The following is a 17,246-nucleotide window of genomic DNA, read 5'->3' on the forward strand; positions in this document are numbered from 1 at the left end:
ACAGATAATTAGGGTAATGTACGCGGGGTGGGACGGAGCAGAGCACAGATAATAAGGGTGATGTACGAGGGGTGGGACGGAGCAGAGCACAGATAATTAGGGTGATGTACGCGGGGTGGGACGGAGCAGAGCACAGATAATTAGGGTAATGTACGCGGGGTGGGACGGAGCAGAGCACAGATAATTAGGGTAATGTACGCGGGGTGGGACGGAGCAGAGCACAGATAATAAGGGTGATGTACGCAAGGTGGGACGGAGCAGAGCACAGATAATAAGGGTGATGTACGCGGGGTGGGACGGAGCAGAGCACAGATAATAAGGGTGATGTACGCGGGGTGGGACGGAGCAGAGCACAGATAATAAGGGTAATGTACGCGGGGTGGGACGGAGCAGAGCACAGATAATAAGGGTAATGTACGCGGGGTGGGACGGAGCAGAGCACAGATAATAAGGGTAATGTACGCGGGGTGGGACGGAGCAGAGCACAGATAATAAGGGTGATGTACGCAAGGTGGGACGGAGCAGAGCACAGATAATAAGGGTAATGTACGCGGGGTGGGATGGAGCAGAGCACAGATAATAAGGGTGATGTACGCGGAGTGGGACGGAGCAGAGCACAGATAATAAGGGTAATGTACGCAAGGTGGGACGGAGCAGAGCACAGATAATAAGGGTAATGTACGCGGGGTGGGACGGAGCAGAGTACAGATAATAAGGGTGATGTACGCGGAGTGGGACGGAGCAGAGCACAGATAATAAGGGTGATGTACGCGGGGTGGGACGGAGCAGAGCACAGATAATTAGGGTAATGTAAGCTGGGGTGGGACGGAGCAGAGCACAGATAATAAGGGTGATGTACGCGGGGTGGGACGGAGCAGAGCACAGATAATTATGGTAATGTACGCAAGGTGGGACGGAGCAGAGCACAGATAATAAGGGTGATGTACGCGGGGTGGGACGGAGCAGAGCACAGATAATAAGGGTGATGTACGCGGGGTGGGACGGAGCAGAGCACAGATAATAAGCGTGATGTACGAGGGGTGGGACGGAGCAGAGCACAGATAATTAGGGTAATGTACGCGGGGTGGGACGGAGCAGAGCACAGATAATTAGGGTAATGTACGCAAGGTGGGACGGAGCAGAGCACAGATAATAAGGGTGATGTACGCGGGGTGGGACGGAGCAGAGCACAGATAATAAGGGTGATGTACGCTGGGTGGGACGGAGCAGAGCACAGATAATAAGGGTGATGTACGAGGGGTGGGACGGAGCAGAGCACAGATAATTAGGGTAATGTACGCGGGGTGGGACGGAGCAGAGCACAGATAATTAGGGTAATGTACGCGGGGTGGGACGGAGCAGAGCACAGATAATTAGGGTAATGTACGCGGGGTGGGACGGAGCAGAGCACAGATAATTAGGGTAATGTACGCGGGGTGGGACGGAGCAGAGCACAGATAATAAGGGTGATGTACGCAAGGTGGGACGGAGCAGAGCACAGATAATAAGGGTGATGTACGCGGGGTGGGACGGAGCAGAGCACAGATAATAAGGGTGATGTACGCGGGGTGGGACGGAGCAGAGCACAGATAATAAGGGTGATGTACGCGGGGTGGGACGGAGCAGAGCACAGATAATAAGGGTAATGTACGCAAGGTGGGACGGAGCAGAGCACAGATAATAAGGGTGATGTACGCGGGGTGGGACGGAGCAGAGCACAGATAATTAGGGTAATGTACGCAAGGTGGGACGGAGCAGAGCACAGATAATAAGGGTAATGTACGCGGGGTGGGACGGAGCAGAGTACAGATAATAAGGGTGATGTACGCAAGGTGGGACGGAGCAGAGCACAGATAATAAGGGTAATGTACGCGGGGTGGGACGGAGCAGAGCACAGATAATAAGGGTAATGTACGCGGGGTGGGACGGAGCAGAGTACAGATAATAAGGGTGATGTACGCAAGGTGGGACGGAGCAGAGCACAGATAATAAGGGTGATGTACGCGGGGTGGGACGGAGCAGGGCACAGATAATAAGGGTGATGTACGCGGGGTGGGACGGAGCAGAGCACAGATAATAAGGGTGATGTACGCGGGGTGGGATAGAGCAGAGCACAGATAATTAGGGTAATGTACGCGGGGTGGGACGGAGCAGAGCACAGATAATAAGGGTAATGTACGCGGGGTGGGATGGAGCAGAGCACAGATAATAAGGGTGATGTACGCGGGGTGGGACGGAGCAGAGCACAGATAATAAGGGTGATGTACGCAAGGTGGGACGGAGCAGAGCACAGATAATAAGGGTAATGTACGCGGGGTGGGATGGAGCAGAGCACAGATAATAAGGGTGATGTACGAGGGGTGGGACGGAGCAGAGCACAGATAATAAGGGTGATGTACGAGGGGTGGGACGGAGCAGAGCACAGATAATAAGGGTGATGTACGCGGGGTGGGACGGAGCAGAGCACAGATAATTAGGGTAATGTACGCGGGGTGGGACGGAGCAGAGCACAGATAATTAGGGTAATGTACGCGGGGTGGGACGGAGCAGAGCACAGATAATTAGGGTAATGTACGCGGGGTGGGACGGAGCAGAGCACAGATAATTAGGGTAATGTACGCGGGGTGGGACGGAGCAGAGCACAGATAATTAGGGTAATGTACGCGGGGTGGGACGGAGCAGAGCACAGATAATTAGGGTAATGTACGCGGGGTGGGACGGAGCAGAGCACAGATAATAAGGGTGATGTACGAGGGGTGGGACGGAGCAGAGAACAGATAATTAGGGTAATGTACGCGGGGTGGGACGGAGCAGAGCACAGATAATAAGGGTGATGTACGCGGGGTGGGACAGAGCAGAGCACAGATAATAAGGGTAATCTACGCGGGGTGGGACGGAGCAGAGCACAGATAATAAGGGTGATGTACGCGGGGTGGGACGGAGCAGAGCACAGATAATAAGGGTGATGTACGCGGGGTGGGACGGAGCAGAGCACAGATAATAAGGGTAATGTAAGCTGGGGTGGGACGGAGCAGAGCACAGATAATAAGGGTGATGTACGCAGGGTGGGACGGAGCAGAGCACAGATAATAAGGGTGATGTACGCGGGGTGGGACGGAGCAGAGCACAGATAATAAGGGTAATGTAAGCTGGGGTGGGACGGAGCAGAGCACAGATAATAAGGGTGATGTACGCGGGGTGGGACGGAGCAGAGCACAGATAATAAGGGTAATGTACGCGGGGTGGGACGGAGCAGAGCACAGATAATAAGGGTAATGTACGCGGGGTGGGACGGAGCAGAGCACAGATAATTAGGGTAATGTACGCGGGGTGGGACGGAGCAGAGCACAGATAATTAGGGTAATGTACGCGGGGTGGGACGGAGCAGAGCACAGATAATAAGGGTGATGTACGCAAGGTGGGACGGAGCAGAGCACAGATAATAAGGGTGATGTACGCGGGGTGGGACGGAGCAGAGCACAGATAATAAGGGTGATGTACGCGGGGTGGGACGGAGCAGAGCACAGATAATAAGGGTAATGTACGCGGGGTGGGACGGAGCAGAGCACAGATAATAAGGGTAATGTACGCGGGGTGGGACGGAGCAGAGCACAGATAATAAGGGTAATGTACGCGGGGTGGGACGGAGCAGAGCACAGATAATAAGGGTGATGTACGCAAGGTGGGACGGAGCAGAGCACAGATAATAAGGGTAATGTACGCGGGGTGGGATGGAGCAGAGCACAGATAATAAGGGTGATGTACGCGGAGTGGGACGGAGCAGAGCACAGATAATAAGGGTAATGTACGCAAGGTGGGACGGAGCAGAGCACAGATAATAAGGGTAATGTACGCGGGGTGGGACGGAGCAGAGTACAGATAATAAGGGTGATGTACGCGGAGTGGGACGGAGCAGAGCACAGATAATAAGGGTGATGTACGCGGGGTGGGACGGAGCAGAGCACAGATAATTAGGGTAATGTAAGCTGGGGTGGGACGGAGCAGAGCACAGATAATAAGGGTGATGTACGCGGGGTGGGACGGAGCAGAGCACAGATAATTATGGTAATGTACGCAAGGTGGGACGGAGCAGAGCACAGATAATAAGGGTGATGTACGCGGGGTGGGACGGAGCAGAGCACAGATAATAAGGGTGATGTACGCGGGGTGGGACGGAGCAGAGCACAGATAATAAGCGTGATGTACGAGGGGTGGGACGGAGCAGAGCACAGATAATTAGGGTAATGTACGCGGGGTGGGACGGAGCAGAGCACAGATAATTAGGGTAATGTACGCAAGGTGGGACGGAGCAGAGCACAGATAATAAGGGTGATGTACGCGGGGTGGGACGGAGCAGAGCACAGATAATAAGGGTGATGTACGCTGGGTGGGACGGAGCAGAGCACAGATAATAAGGGTGATGTACGAGGGGTGGGACGGAGCAGAGCACAGATAATTAGGGTAATGTACGCGGGGTGGGACGGAGCAGAGCACAGATAATTAGGGTAATGTACGCGGGGTGGGACGGAGCAGAGCACAGATAATTAGGGTAATGTACGCGGGGTGGGACGGAGCAGAGCACAGATAATTAGGGTAATGTACGCGGGGTGGGACGGAGCAGAGCACAGATAATAAGGGTGATGTACGCAAGGTGGGACGGAGCAGAGCACAGATAATAAGGGTGATGTACGCGGGGTGGGACGGAGCAGAGCACAGATAATAAGGGTGATGTACGCGGGGTGGGACGGAGCAGAGCACAGATAATAAGGGTGATGTACGCGGGGTGGGACGGAGCAGAGCACAGATAATAAGGGTAATGTACGCAAGGTGGGACGGAGCAGAGCACAGATAATAAGGGTGATGTACGCGGGGTGGGACGGAGCAGAGCACAGATAATTAGGGTAATGTACGCAAGGTGGGACGGAGCAGAGCACAGATAATAAGGGTAATGTACGCGGGGTGGGACGGAGCAGAGTACAGATAATAAGGGTGATGTACGCAAGGTGGGACGGAGCAGAGCACAGATAATAAGGGTAATGTACGCGGGGTGGGACGGAGCAGAGCACAGATAATAAGGGTAATGTACGCGGGGTGGGACGGAGCAGAGTACAGATAATAAGGGTGATGTACGCAAGGTGGGACGGAGCAGAGCACAGATAATAAGGGTGATGTACGCGGGGTGGGACGGAGCAGGGCACAGATAATAAGGGTGATGTACGCGGGGTGGGACGGAGCAGAGCACAGATAATAAGGGTGATGTACGCGGGGTGGGATAGAGCAGAGCACAGATAATTAGGGTAATGTACGCGGGGTGGGACGGAGCAGAGCACAGATAATAAGGGTAATGTACGCGGGGTGGGATGGAGCAGAGCACAGATAATAAGGGTGATGTACGCGGGGTGGGACGGAGCAGAGCACAGATAATAAGGGTGATGTACGCAAGGTGGGACGGAGCAGAGCACAGATAATAAGGGTAATGTACGCGGGGTGGGATGGAGCAGAGCACAGATAATAAGGGTGATGTACGAGGGGTGGGACGGAGCAGAGCACAGATAATAAGGGTGATGTACGAGGGGTGGGACGGAGCAGAGCACAGATAATAAGGGTGATGTACGCGGGGTGGGACGGAGCAGAGCACAGATAATTAGGGTAATGTACGCGGGGTGGGACGGAGCAGAGCACAGATAATTAGGGTAATGTACGCGGGGTGGGACGGAGCAGAGCACAGATAATTAGGGTAATGTACGCGGGGTGGGACGGAGCAGAGCACAGATAATTAGGGTAATGTACGCGGGGTGGGACGGAGCAGAGCACAGATAATTAGGGTAATGTACGCGGGGTGGGACGGAGCAGAGCACAGATAATTAGGGTAATGTACGCGGGGTGGGACGGAGCAGAGCACAGATAATAAGGGTGATGTACGAGGGGTGGGACGGAGCAGAGAACAGATAATTAGGGTAATGTACGCGGGGTGGGACGGAGCAGAGCACAGATAATAAGGGTGATGTACGCGGGGTGGGACAGAGCAGAGCACAGATAATAAGGGTAATCTACGCGGGGTGGGACGGAGCAGAGCACAGATAATAAGGGTGATGTACGCGGGGTGGGACGGAGCAGAGCACAGATAATAAGGGTGATGTACGCGGGGTGGGACGGAGCAGAGCACAGATAATAAGGGTAATGTAAGCTGGGGTGGGACGGAGCAGAGCACAGATAATAAGGGTGATGTACGCAGGGTGGGACGGAGCAGAGCACAGATAATAAGGGTGATGTACGCGGGGTGGGACGGAGCAGAGCACAGATAATAAGGGTAATGTAAGCTGGGGTGGGACGGAGCAGAGCACAGATAATAAGGGTGATGTACGCGGGGTGGGACGGAGCAGAGCACAGATAATAAGGGTAATGTACGCGGGGTGGGACGGAGCAGAGCACAGATAATAAGGGTAATGTACGCGGGGTGGGACGGAGCAGAGCACAGATAATAAGGGTAATGTACGCGGGGTGGGACGGAGCAGAGCACAGATAATAAGGGTGATGTACGCGGGGTGGGACGGAGCAGAGCACAGATAATAAGGGTGATGTACGCGGGGTGGGACGGAGCAGCACAGATAATAAGGGTAATGTACGCGGGGTGGGACGGAGCAGAGCACAGATAATAAGGGTAATGTACGCGGGGTGGGACGGAGCAGAGCACAGATAATAAGGGTAATGTACGCGGGGTGGGACGGAGCAGAGCACAGATAATAAGGGTAATGTACGCGGGGTGGGACGGAGCAGCACAGATAATAAGGGTGATGTACGCGGGGTGGGACGGAGCAGAGCACAGATAATAAGGGTAATGTACGCGGGGTGGGACGGAGCAGAGCACAGATAATAAGGGTGATGTACGCGGGGTGGGACAGAGCAGAGCACAGATAATAAGGGTGATGTACGCGGGGTGGGACGGAGCAGAGCACAGATAATAAGGGTGATGTACGCAGGGTGGGACGGAGCAGAGCACAGATAATAAGGGTGATGTACGCGGGGTGGGACGGAGCAGAGCACAGATAATTAGGGTGATGTACGCGGGGTTGGACGGAGCAGAGCACAGATAATAAGGGTGATGTACGCGGGGTGGGACGGAGCAGAGCACAGATAATAAGGGTAATGTACGCGGGGTGGGACGGAGCAGAGCACAGATAATAAGGGTAATGTACGCGGGGTGGGACGGAGCAGAGCACAGATAATAAGGGTGATGTACGCGGGGTGGGACGGAGCAGAGCACAGATAATAAGGGTAATGTACGCGGGGTGGGACGGAGCAGAGCACAGATAATAAGGGTAATGTACGCGGGGTGGGTCGGAGCTGAGCACAGATAATAAGGGTAATGTACTCGGGGTGGGACAGAGCGGCACAGATAATAAGGGTGATGTACGCGGGGTGGGACGGAGCAGAGCACAGATAATAAGGGTGATGTACGCGGGGTGGGACAGAGCAGAGCACAGATAATAAGGGTAATGTACGCGGGGTGGGACGGAGCAGAGCACAGATAATTAGGGTAATGTACGCGGGGTGGGACAGAGCAGAGCACAGATAATAAGGGTGATGTACGCGGGGTGGGACGGAGCAGAGCACAGATAATAAGGGTAATGTACGCGGGGTGGGACGGAGCAGAGTACAGATAATAAGGGTGATGTACGCAAGGTGGGACGGAGCAGGGCACAGATAATAAGGGTGATGTACGCGGGGTGGGACGGAGCAGAGCACAGATAATAAGGGTAATGTACGCGGGGTGGGAAGGAGCTGAGCACAGATAATAAGGGTGATGTACGCGGGGTGGGACGGAGCAGAGCACAGATAATAAGGGTAATGTACGCGGGGTGGGACGGAGCAGAGCACAGATAATAAGGGTGATGTACGCGGGGTGGGATGGAGCAGAGCACAGATAATAAGGGTGATGTACGCGGGGTGGGACGGAGCAGAGCACAGATAATAAGGGTGATGTACGCGGGGTGGGACGGAGCAGAGCACAGATAATAAGGGTGATGTACGCGGGGTGGGACGGAGCGGCACAGATAATAAGGGTGATGTACGCGGGGTGGGACGGAGCAGAGCACAGATAATAAGGGTGATGTACGCGGGGTGGGACGGAGCAGAGCACAGATAATAAGGGTGATGTACGCGGGGTGGGACGGAGCGGCACAGATAATAAGGGTGATGTACGCGGGGTGGGACGGAGCAGAGCACAGATAATAAGGGTGATGTACGCGGGGTGGGACGGAGCGGCACAGATAATAAGGGTGATGTACGCGGGGTGGGACGGAGCAGAGCACAGATAATAAGGGTAATGTACGCGGTGTGGGACGGAGCAGAGCACAGATAATAAGGGTGATGTACGCGGGGTGGGACGGAGCAGAGCACAGATAATAAGGGTGATGTACGCGGGGTGGGACGGAGCAGAGCACAGATAATAAGGGTAATGTACGCGGGGTGGGACGGAGCAGAGCACAGATAATAAGGGTAATGTACGCGGGGTGGGATGGAGCAGAGCACAGATAATAAGGGTGATGTACGCGGGGTGGGACGGAGCAGAGCACAGATAATAAGGGTAATGTACGCGGGGTGGGACGGAGCAGAGCACAGATAATAAGGGTAATGTACGCGGGGTGGGACGGAGCAGAGCACAGATAATAAGGGTAATGTACGCGGGGTGGGACGGAGCAGAGCACAGATAATAAGGGTGATGTACGCGGGGTGGGACGGAGCAGAGCACAGATAATAAGGGTAATGTACGCGGGGTGGGACGGAGCAGAGCACAGATAATAAGGGTAATGTACGCGGGGTGGGACGGAGCAGGGCACAGATAATAAGGGTGATGTACGCGGGGTGAGACGGAGCAGAGCACAGATAATAAGGGTGATGTACGCGGGGTGGGACGGAGCAGAGCACAGATAATAAGGGTGATGTACGCGGGGTGGGACGGAGCAGAGCACAGATAATAAGCGTGATGTACGCGGGGTGGGACGGAGCAGAGCACAGATAATGAGGGTGATGTACGCGGGGTGGGACGGAGCAGAGCACAGATAATAAGGGTAATGTACGCGGGGTGGGAAGGAGCAGAGCACAGATAATGAGGGTGATGTACGCGGGGTGGGACGGAGCAGAGCACAGATAATAAGGGTGATGTACGCGGGGTGGGATAGAGCAGAGCACAGATAATAAGGGTGATGTACGCGGGGTGGGACGGATCAGAGCACAGATAATGAGGGTGATGTACGCGGGGTGGGACGGAGCAGAGCACAGATAATAAGGGTGATGTACGCGGGGTGGGACGGAGCAGAGCACAGATAATAAGGGTAATGTACGCGGGGTGGGACGGAGCAGAGCACAGATAATAAGGGTAATGTACGCGGGGTGGGACGGAGCAGAGCACAGATAATAAGGGTGATGTACGCGGGGTGGGACGGAGCAGAGCACAGATAATAAGGGTGATGTACGCGGGGTGGGACGGAGCAGAGCACAGATAATAAGGGTGATGTACGCGGGGTGGGACGGAGCAGAGCACAGATAATAAGGGTAATGTACGCGGGGTGGGACGGAGCAGAGCACAGATAATAAGGGTGATGTACGCGGGGTGGGACGGAGCAGAGCACAGATAATAAGGGTGATGTACGCGGGGTGGGACGGAGCAGAGCACAGATAATAAGGGTGATGTACGCGGGGTGGGACGGAGCAGAGCACAGATAATAAGGGTGATGTACGCGGGGTGGGACGGAGCAGAGCACAGATAATAAGGGTAATGTACGCGGGGTGGGACGGAGCAGAGCACAGATAATAAGGGTAATGTACGCGGGGTGGGACGGAGCAGAGCACAGATAATAAGGGTGATGTACGCGGGGTGGGACGGAGCAGAGCACAGATAATAAGGGTGATGTACGCGGGGTGGGACGGAGCAGAGCACAGATAATAAGGGTAATGTACGCGGGGTGGGACGGAGCAGAGCACAGATAATAAGGGTGATGTACGCGGGGTGGGACGGAGCAGAGCACAGACGGAGCAGCACATGCAGTAAGAGATGGTTTCGGCTGCGGACGCGGGGGGTTTGGAAAGGTTTATGATTGCCCCTCTTCTGTTTTCTCAGGGGGAGTTACGGATCAGTGTTCTTCCTGCGTATTTATCCTACGATGCTCCGTGGCCAGTGAGGAAGATCCCCCTGCGCTGTACAGCACACTACGTGTCCTATCACGTGGAATCCAAAGTAAGGCCACTGTGCCAACATCTCTCTGCAAAATCCACTGAGAGTATCACGTTGTTTCTGTGACTGCTGCAGTACACTACACCGTACAGTATGGGGGTATAATAGCCCCTCGTCACGGTATAGTATGGGGGTATAATAGCCCCTCGTCACGGTACAGTATGGGGTATAATAGCCCCTCGTCACCGTACAGTATGGGGGTATAATAGCCCCTCGTCACGGTACAGTATGGGGGTATAATAGCCCCTCGTCACGGTACAGTATGGGGTATAATAGCCCCTCGTCACCGTACAGTATGGGGGTATAATAGCCCCTCGTCACGGTACAGTATGGGGGTATAATAGCCCCTCGTCACGGTACAGTATGGGGGTATAATAGCCCCTCGTCACGGTACAGTATGGGGTATAATAGCCCCTCGTCACCGTACAGTATGGGGGTATAATAGCCCCTCGTCACGGTACAGTATGGGGGTATAATAGCCCCTCGTCACGGTACAGTATGGGGTATAATAGCCCCTCGTCACGGTACAGTATGGGGTATAATAGCCCCGTGTCACGGTACAGTATGGGGGTATAATAGCCCCTCGTCACGGTACAGTATGGGGTATAATAGCCCCTCGTCACCGTACAGTATGGGGGTATAATAGCCCCTCGTCACGGTACAGTATGGGGGTATAATAGCCCCTCGTCACGGTACAGTATGGGGTATAATAGCCCCTCGTCACGGTACAGTATGGGGTATAATAGCCCCGTGTCACGGTACAGTATGGGGGTATAATAGCCCCTCGTCACGGTACAGTATGGGGTATAATAGCCCCGTGTCACGGTACAGTATGGGGGTATAATAGCCCCTCGTCACGGTACAGTATGGGGTATAATAGCCCCTCGTCACGGTACAGTATGGGGTATAATAGCCCCTCGTCACGGTACAGTATGGGGTATAATAGCCCCGTGTCACGGTACAGTATGGGGGTATAATAGCCCCTCGTCACGGTACAGTATGGGGTATAATAGCCCCGTGTCACGGTACAGTATGGGGGTATAATAGCCCCTCGTCACGGTACAGTATGGGGTATAATAGCCCCGTGTCACGGTACAGTATGGGGGTATAATAGCCCCTCGTCACGGTACAGTATGGGGTATAATAGCCCCTCGTCACGGTACAGTATGGGGGTATAATAGCCCCTCGTCACGGTACAGTATGGGGTATAATAGCCCCTCGTCACGGTACAGTATGGGGGTATAATAGCCTCTCGTCACGGTACAGTATGGGGGTATAATAGCCTCTCGTCACGGTACAGTATGGGGGTATAATAGCCCCTCGTCACGGTACAGTATGGGGTATAATAGCCCCTCGTCACGGTACAGTATGGGGGTATAATAGCCCCTCGTCACGGTACAGTATGGGGTATAATAGCCCCTCGTCACGGTACAGTATGGGGTATAATAGCCCCTCGTCACGGTACAGTATGGGGGTATAATAGCCCCTCGTCACGGTACAGTATGGGGTATAATAGCCCCTCGTCACGGTACAGTATGGGGGTATAATAGCCTCTCGTCACGGTACAGTATGGGGGTATAATAGCCTCTCGTCACGGTATAGTATGGGGTATAATAGCCCCTCGTCACGGTACAGTATGAGGGTATAATAGACCCTCGTCACGGTACAGTATGGGGGTATAATAGATCCTCGTCACGGTACAGTATGGGGGTATAATAGACCCTCGTCACGGTACAGTATGGGGGTATAATAGACCCTCGTCACGGTACAGTATGGGGGTATAATAGACCCTCGTCACGGTACAGTATGGGGTATAATAGCCCCTCGTCACGGTACAGTATGAGGGTATAATAGACCCTCGTCACGGTACAGTATGGGGGTATAATAGACCCTCGTCACGGTACAGTATGGGGGTATAATAGACCCTCGTCACGGTACAGTATGGGGGTATAATAGCCCCTCGTCACGGTACAGTATGGGGTATAATAGACCCGTGTCACGGTACAGTATGGGGGTATAATAGACCTATGTCACGGTACAGTATGGGGTATAATAGACCTATGTCACGGTACAGTATGGGGTATAATAGACCCGTGTCACGGTACAGTATGGGGGTATAATAGACCTATGTCACGGTACAGTATGGGGTATAATAGACCTATGTCACGGTACAGTATGGGGTATAATAGACCTATGTCACGGTACAGTATGGGGTATAATAGACCCGTGTCACGGTACAGTATGGGGGTATAATAGACCCGTGTCACGGTACAGTATGGGGGTATAATAGACCCTCGTCACGGTACGGTATGGGGTATAATAGACCCTCGTCACGGTACAGTATGGGGTATAATAGACTCGTCACGGTACAGTATGGGGGTATAATAGACCCGTGTCACGGTACAGTATGGGGTATAATAGACCCGTGTCACGGTACAGTATGGGGGTATAATAGACCCTCGTCACGGTACAGTATGGGGTATAATAGACCCTCGTCACGGTACAGTATGGGGTATAATAGCCCCGTGTCACGGTACAGTATGGGGGTATAATAGACCTGTGTCACGGTACAGTATGGGGGTATAATAGACCCATGTCACGTTACAGTATGGGGGTATAATAGACCCTCGTCACGGTACAGTATGGGGGTATAATAGACCCTCGTCACGGTACAGTATGAGGGTATAATAGCCCCTCGTCACGGTACAGTATGAGGGTATAATAGCCCCTCGTCACGGTATAGTATGGGGGTATAATAGCCCCTCGTCACGGTACAGTATGAGGGTATTATAGCCCCTCGTCACGGTATAGTATGGGGGTATAATAGCCCCTCGTCACGGTACAGTATGGGGGTATAATAGCCCCTCGTCACGGTATAGTATGGGGGTATAATAGACCCTCGTCACGGTACAGTATGGGGGTATAATAGACCTGTGTCACGGTACAGTATGGGGGTATAATAGCCCCTCGTCACGGTACAGTATGGGGTATAATAGACCCGTGTCACGGTACAGTATGGGGGTATAATAGACCTGTGTCACGGTACAGTATGGGGGTATAATAGCCCCTCGTCACGGTACAGTATGGGGTATAATAGACCCGTGTCACGGTACAGTATGGGGGTATAATAGACTCGTCACGGTACAGTATGTGGTATAATAGACCCGTGTCACGGTACAGTATGGGGGTATAATAGACCCGTGTCACGGTACAGTATGGGGGTATAATAGACCCGCGTCACGGTACAGTATGGGGGTATAATAGCCCCTCGTCACGGTACAGTATGGGGGTATAATAGACCCATGTCACGGTACAGTATGGGGGTATAATAGACCTATGTCACGGTACAGTATGGGGGTATAATAGACCCATGTCACGGTACAGTATGGGGGTATAATAGCCCCTCGTCACGGTACAGTATGGGGGTATAATAGACCCGTGTCACGGTACAGTATGGGGGTATAATAGACCCGTGTCACGGTACAGTATGGGGGTATAATAGACCCGTGTCACGGTATAGTATGAGGGTATAATAGCCCCTCGTCACGGTACAGTATGGGGTATAATAGACCCGTGTCACGGTACAGTATGGGGGTATAATAGACCCGTGTCACGGTATAGTATGAGGGTATAATAGCCCCTCGTCACGGTACAGTATGGGGTATAATAGCCCCTCGTCACGGTACAGTATGGGGTTTAATAGACCCGTATCACGGTACAGTATGGGGGTATAATAGCCCCTCGTCACGGTACAGTATGGGGGTATAATAGACCCTCGTCACGGTACAGTATGGGGGTATAATAGCCCCTCTTCACGGTACAGTATGGGAGTATAATAGACCTTTGTCACGGTACAGTATGGGGGTATAATAGATCCGTGTCACGGTACAGTATGGGGGTATAATAGACTCGTCACGATACAGTATGGGGGTATAATAGACTCGTCACGGTACAGTATGGGGGTATAATAGACCCTCGTCACGGTACAGTATGGGGGTATAATAGACCTTTGTCACGGTACAGTATGGGGGTATAATAGACCCTCGTCACGGTACAGTATGGGGTATAATAGACCCGTGTCACGGTACAGTATGGGGTATAATAGACCCGTGTCACGGTACAGTATGGGGGTATAATAGACCCGTGTCACGGTACAGTATGGGGGTATAATAGACCTTTGTCACGGTACAGTATGGGGGTATAATAGACCCGTGTCACGGTACAGTATGGGGGTATAATAGACTCGTCACGATACAGTATGGGGGTATAATAGACTCGTCACGGTACAGTATGGGGGTATAATAGACCCTCGTCACGGTACAGTATGGGGGTATAATAGACCTTTGTCACGGTACAGTATGGGGGGTATAATAGACCCGTGTCACGGTATAGTATGGGGGTATAATAGACCCTCGTCACGGCACAGTATGGGGGTATAATAGACCCTCGTCACGGCACAGTATGGGGGTATAATAGCCCCTCGTCACGGTACAGTATGGGGGTATAATAGCCCCTCGTCACGGTACAGTATGGGGGTATAATAGCCCCTCGTCACGGTATAGTATGGGGGTATAATAGCCCCTCGTCACGGTACAGTATGGGGGTATAATAGCCCCTCGTCACGGTACAGTATGGGGGTATAATAGACCCTCGTCACGGTACAGTATGGGGTATAATAGACCCGTGTCACGGTACAGTATGGGGTATAATAGACCTTTGTCACGGTACAGTATGGGGGTATAATAGACCCTCGTCACGGTACAGTATGGGGGTATAATAGCCCCTCGTCACGGTACAGTATGGGGGTATAATAGACCCGTGTCACGGTACAGTATGGGGTATAATAGACCCGTGTCACGGTACAGTATGGGGTATAATAGACCCGTGTCACGGTACAGTATGGGGGTATAATAGCCCCTCGTCACGGTACAGTATGGGGGTATAATAGACCCGTGTCACGGTACAGTATGGGGGTATAATAGACCCGTGTCACGGTACAGTATGGGGTATAATAGACCCGTGTCACGGTACAGTATGGGGGTATAATAGCCCCTCGTCACGGTACAGTATGGGGGTATAATAGACCCGTGTCACGGTACAGTATGGGGGTATAATAGCCCCTCGTCACGGTACAGTATGGGGGTATAATAGCCCCTCGTCACGGTACAGTATGGGGGTATAATAGACCCGTGTCACGGTGGATGTCTGGACTGGCGTTATGGTCTCCTGTGGAATTGTTACAGTGTAAGAGGATGCATCATACGTGTATATTTGTCGTCCTGTTCCATGTTCTCAGCGTGTGTTCTGCCCTCAGGTGTACACGATTGTCACCAGTGTGAACGATACGTGCACGCGAATCCCTCGTATGACCGGGGAGGAGAAGGAGTTTGAGACGATAGAGCGAGGTGAGAGGCGCAGAGCTATTATTCATTATAACAGGCACGTGTATTATCCTGGCGTCACTGTCCTCGTTCTTCTTGTAGATGACCGGTATATCGCACCTCTGCAGGAAGCATTTTCCATCCAGCTTATCTCACCCGTCAGCTGGGAAACCATTCCAAACACCAGGTACTGTAATCCGTCCCCTTGTCTTACTGTAATGAGCGCAGATCGTGGTCAGGTTATCTTGTGAGCTCCAATCAGTGTCCTGGGAACCAGTCAGATGTTCTCATTGTGCCGCTGGAATTATTATTTCTCTAACGTCCTAGTGGATGCTGGGGACTTCGTAAGGACCATGGGGAATAGACTGGCTCCGCAGGAGACTGGGCACTCTAAAGAAAGATTTAGTACTATCTGGTGTGCACTGGCTCCTCCCTCTATGCCCCTCCTCCAGACCTCAGTTAGAATCTGTGCCCGGCCAGAGCTGGGTGCTCCTAGTGGGCTCTCCTGAGCTTGCTAAGAAGAAAGTATTTTGTCAGGTTTTTTATTTTCAGAGAGATTCTGCTGGCAACAGACTCTACTACGAGGGACTGAGGGGAGAGAAGCAAACCTACTCACGGCAGCTAGGTAGCGCTTCTTAGGCTACTGGACACCATTAGCTCCAGAGGGATCGAACACAGGTACCTAACCTTGATCGTCCGTTCCCGGAGCCGCGCCGCCGTCCCCCTCGCAGAGCCAGAAGAACAGAAGCATGAAGACATCAAAATCGGCGGCTGAAGACTCCTGTCTTCACTTAAGGTAGCGCACAGCACTGCAGCTGTGCGCCATTGCTCCCACAGCACACCGCACACTCCGGTCACTGTAGGCTGCAGGGCGCAGGGGGGGGGGGGGGCGCCCTGGGCAGCAATTACAGTACCTTTTTGGCAAAAAGAGACATATATACAGTCTGGGACTATATATATGCCCGAGCCCTCGCCATTTTTTACACATTAAAGCGGGACAGAAGCCCGCCGCTGAGGGGGCGGGGCCTTCTTCCTCAGCACACCAGCGCCATTTTCTCTTCACAGCACCGCTGGAAGGACGCTCCCCAGGCTCTCCCCTGCAGTATACAGGTGCATTAAAGGGTAAAAAAGAGAGGGGGGGCACATAAATTTAGGCGCAGAATATATATATTAACAGCAGCTACAGGGTAAACACTAAGGTACAGTGTAATCCCTGGGTTATATAGCGCTGGGGTGTGTGCTGGCATACTCTCTCTCTATCTCCCCAAAAGCCTTTGTGGGGTCCTGTCCTCAGTCAGAGCATTCCCTGTGTGTGTGCTGTGTGTCGGTACGCCTGTGTCGACATGTTTGATGAGGAAGGATACGTGGAGGCAGAACAAGTGCAGCTGAGTGTGGTGTCGCCGCCGACGGTGCCAACACCTGATTGGATGGATATGTGGAAGGTGTTAAATGATAATGTAAACTCCTTACATAACAGATTGGATAAAACTGTAACCGTGGGACAGTCAGGGTCTCAACCCATGCCTGATCCTACAGCGCAGAGGCCGTCAGGGTCTCAAAAGCGCACACTATCCCAGATAGTTGACACAGATGTCGACACGGAATCTGACTCCAGTGTCGATGACGATGAG

At 52.9% G+C, this 17,246-nt stretch overlaps 1 protein-coding gene across 6 annotated transcripts in view; it reads left to right on the forward strand.

The window, feature by feature from the left end:
- The window catches only part of CPSF1 (cleavage and polyadenylation specific factor 1), a 465,036-nt gene that overhangs the window by 322,716 nt on the left and 125,074 nt on the right, over nt 1-17,246 (forward strand). For 5 of the 6 annotated variants that reach the window (XM_063921055.1, XM_063921060.1, XM_063921059.1 and 2 more), the window contains 3 exons: nt 10,121-10,237; nt 15,549-15,639; nt 15,718-15,802. In XM_063921055.1, coding sequence (XP_063777125.1) covers nt 10,121-10,237; nt 15,549-15,639; nt 15,718-15,802 — 293 coding nt within the window. The remainder of the gene's footprint in view (nt 1-10,120; nt 10,238-15,548; nt 15,640-15,717; nt 15,803-17,246) is intronic. The other variant, XM_063921056.1, reaches the window with a different exon arrangement.

Source organism: Pseudophryne corroboree, chromosome 5 (assembly GCF_028390025.1).
Source record: "Pseudophryne corroboree isolate aPseCor3 chromosome 5, aPseCor3.hap2, whole genome shotgun sequence".
NCBI lineage: Eukaryota > Metazoa > Chordata > Amphibia > Anura > Myobatrachidae > Pseudophryne > Pseudophryne corroboree.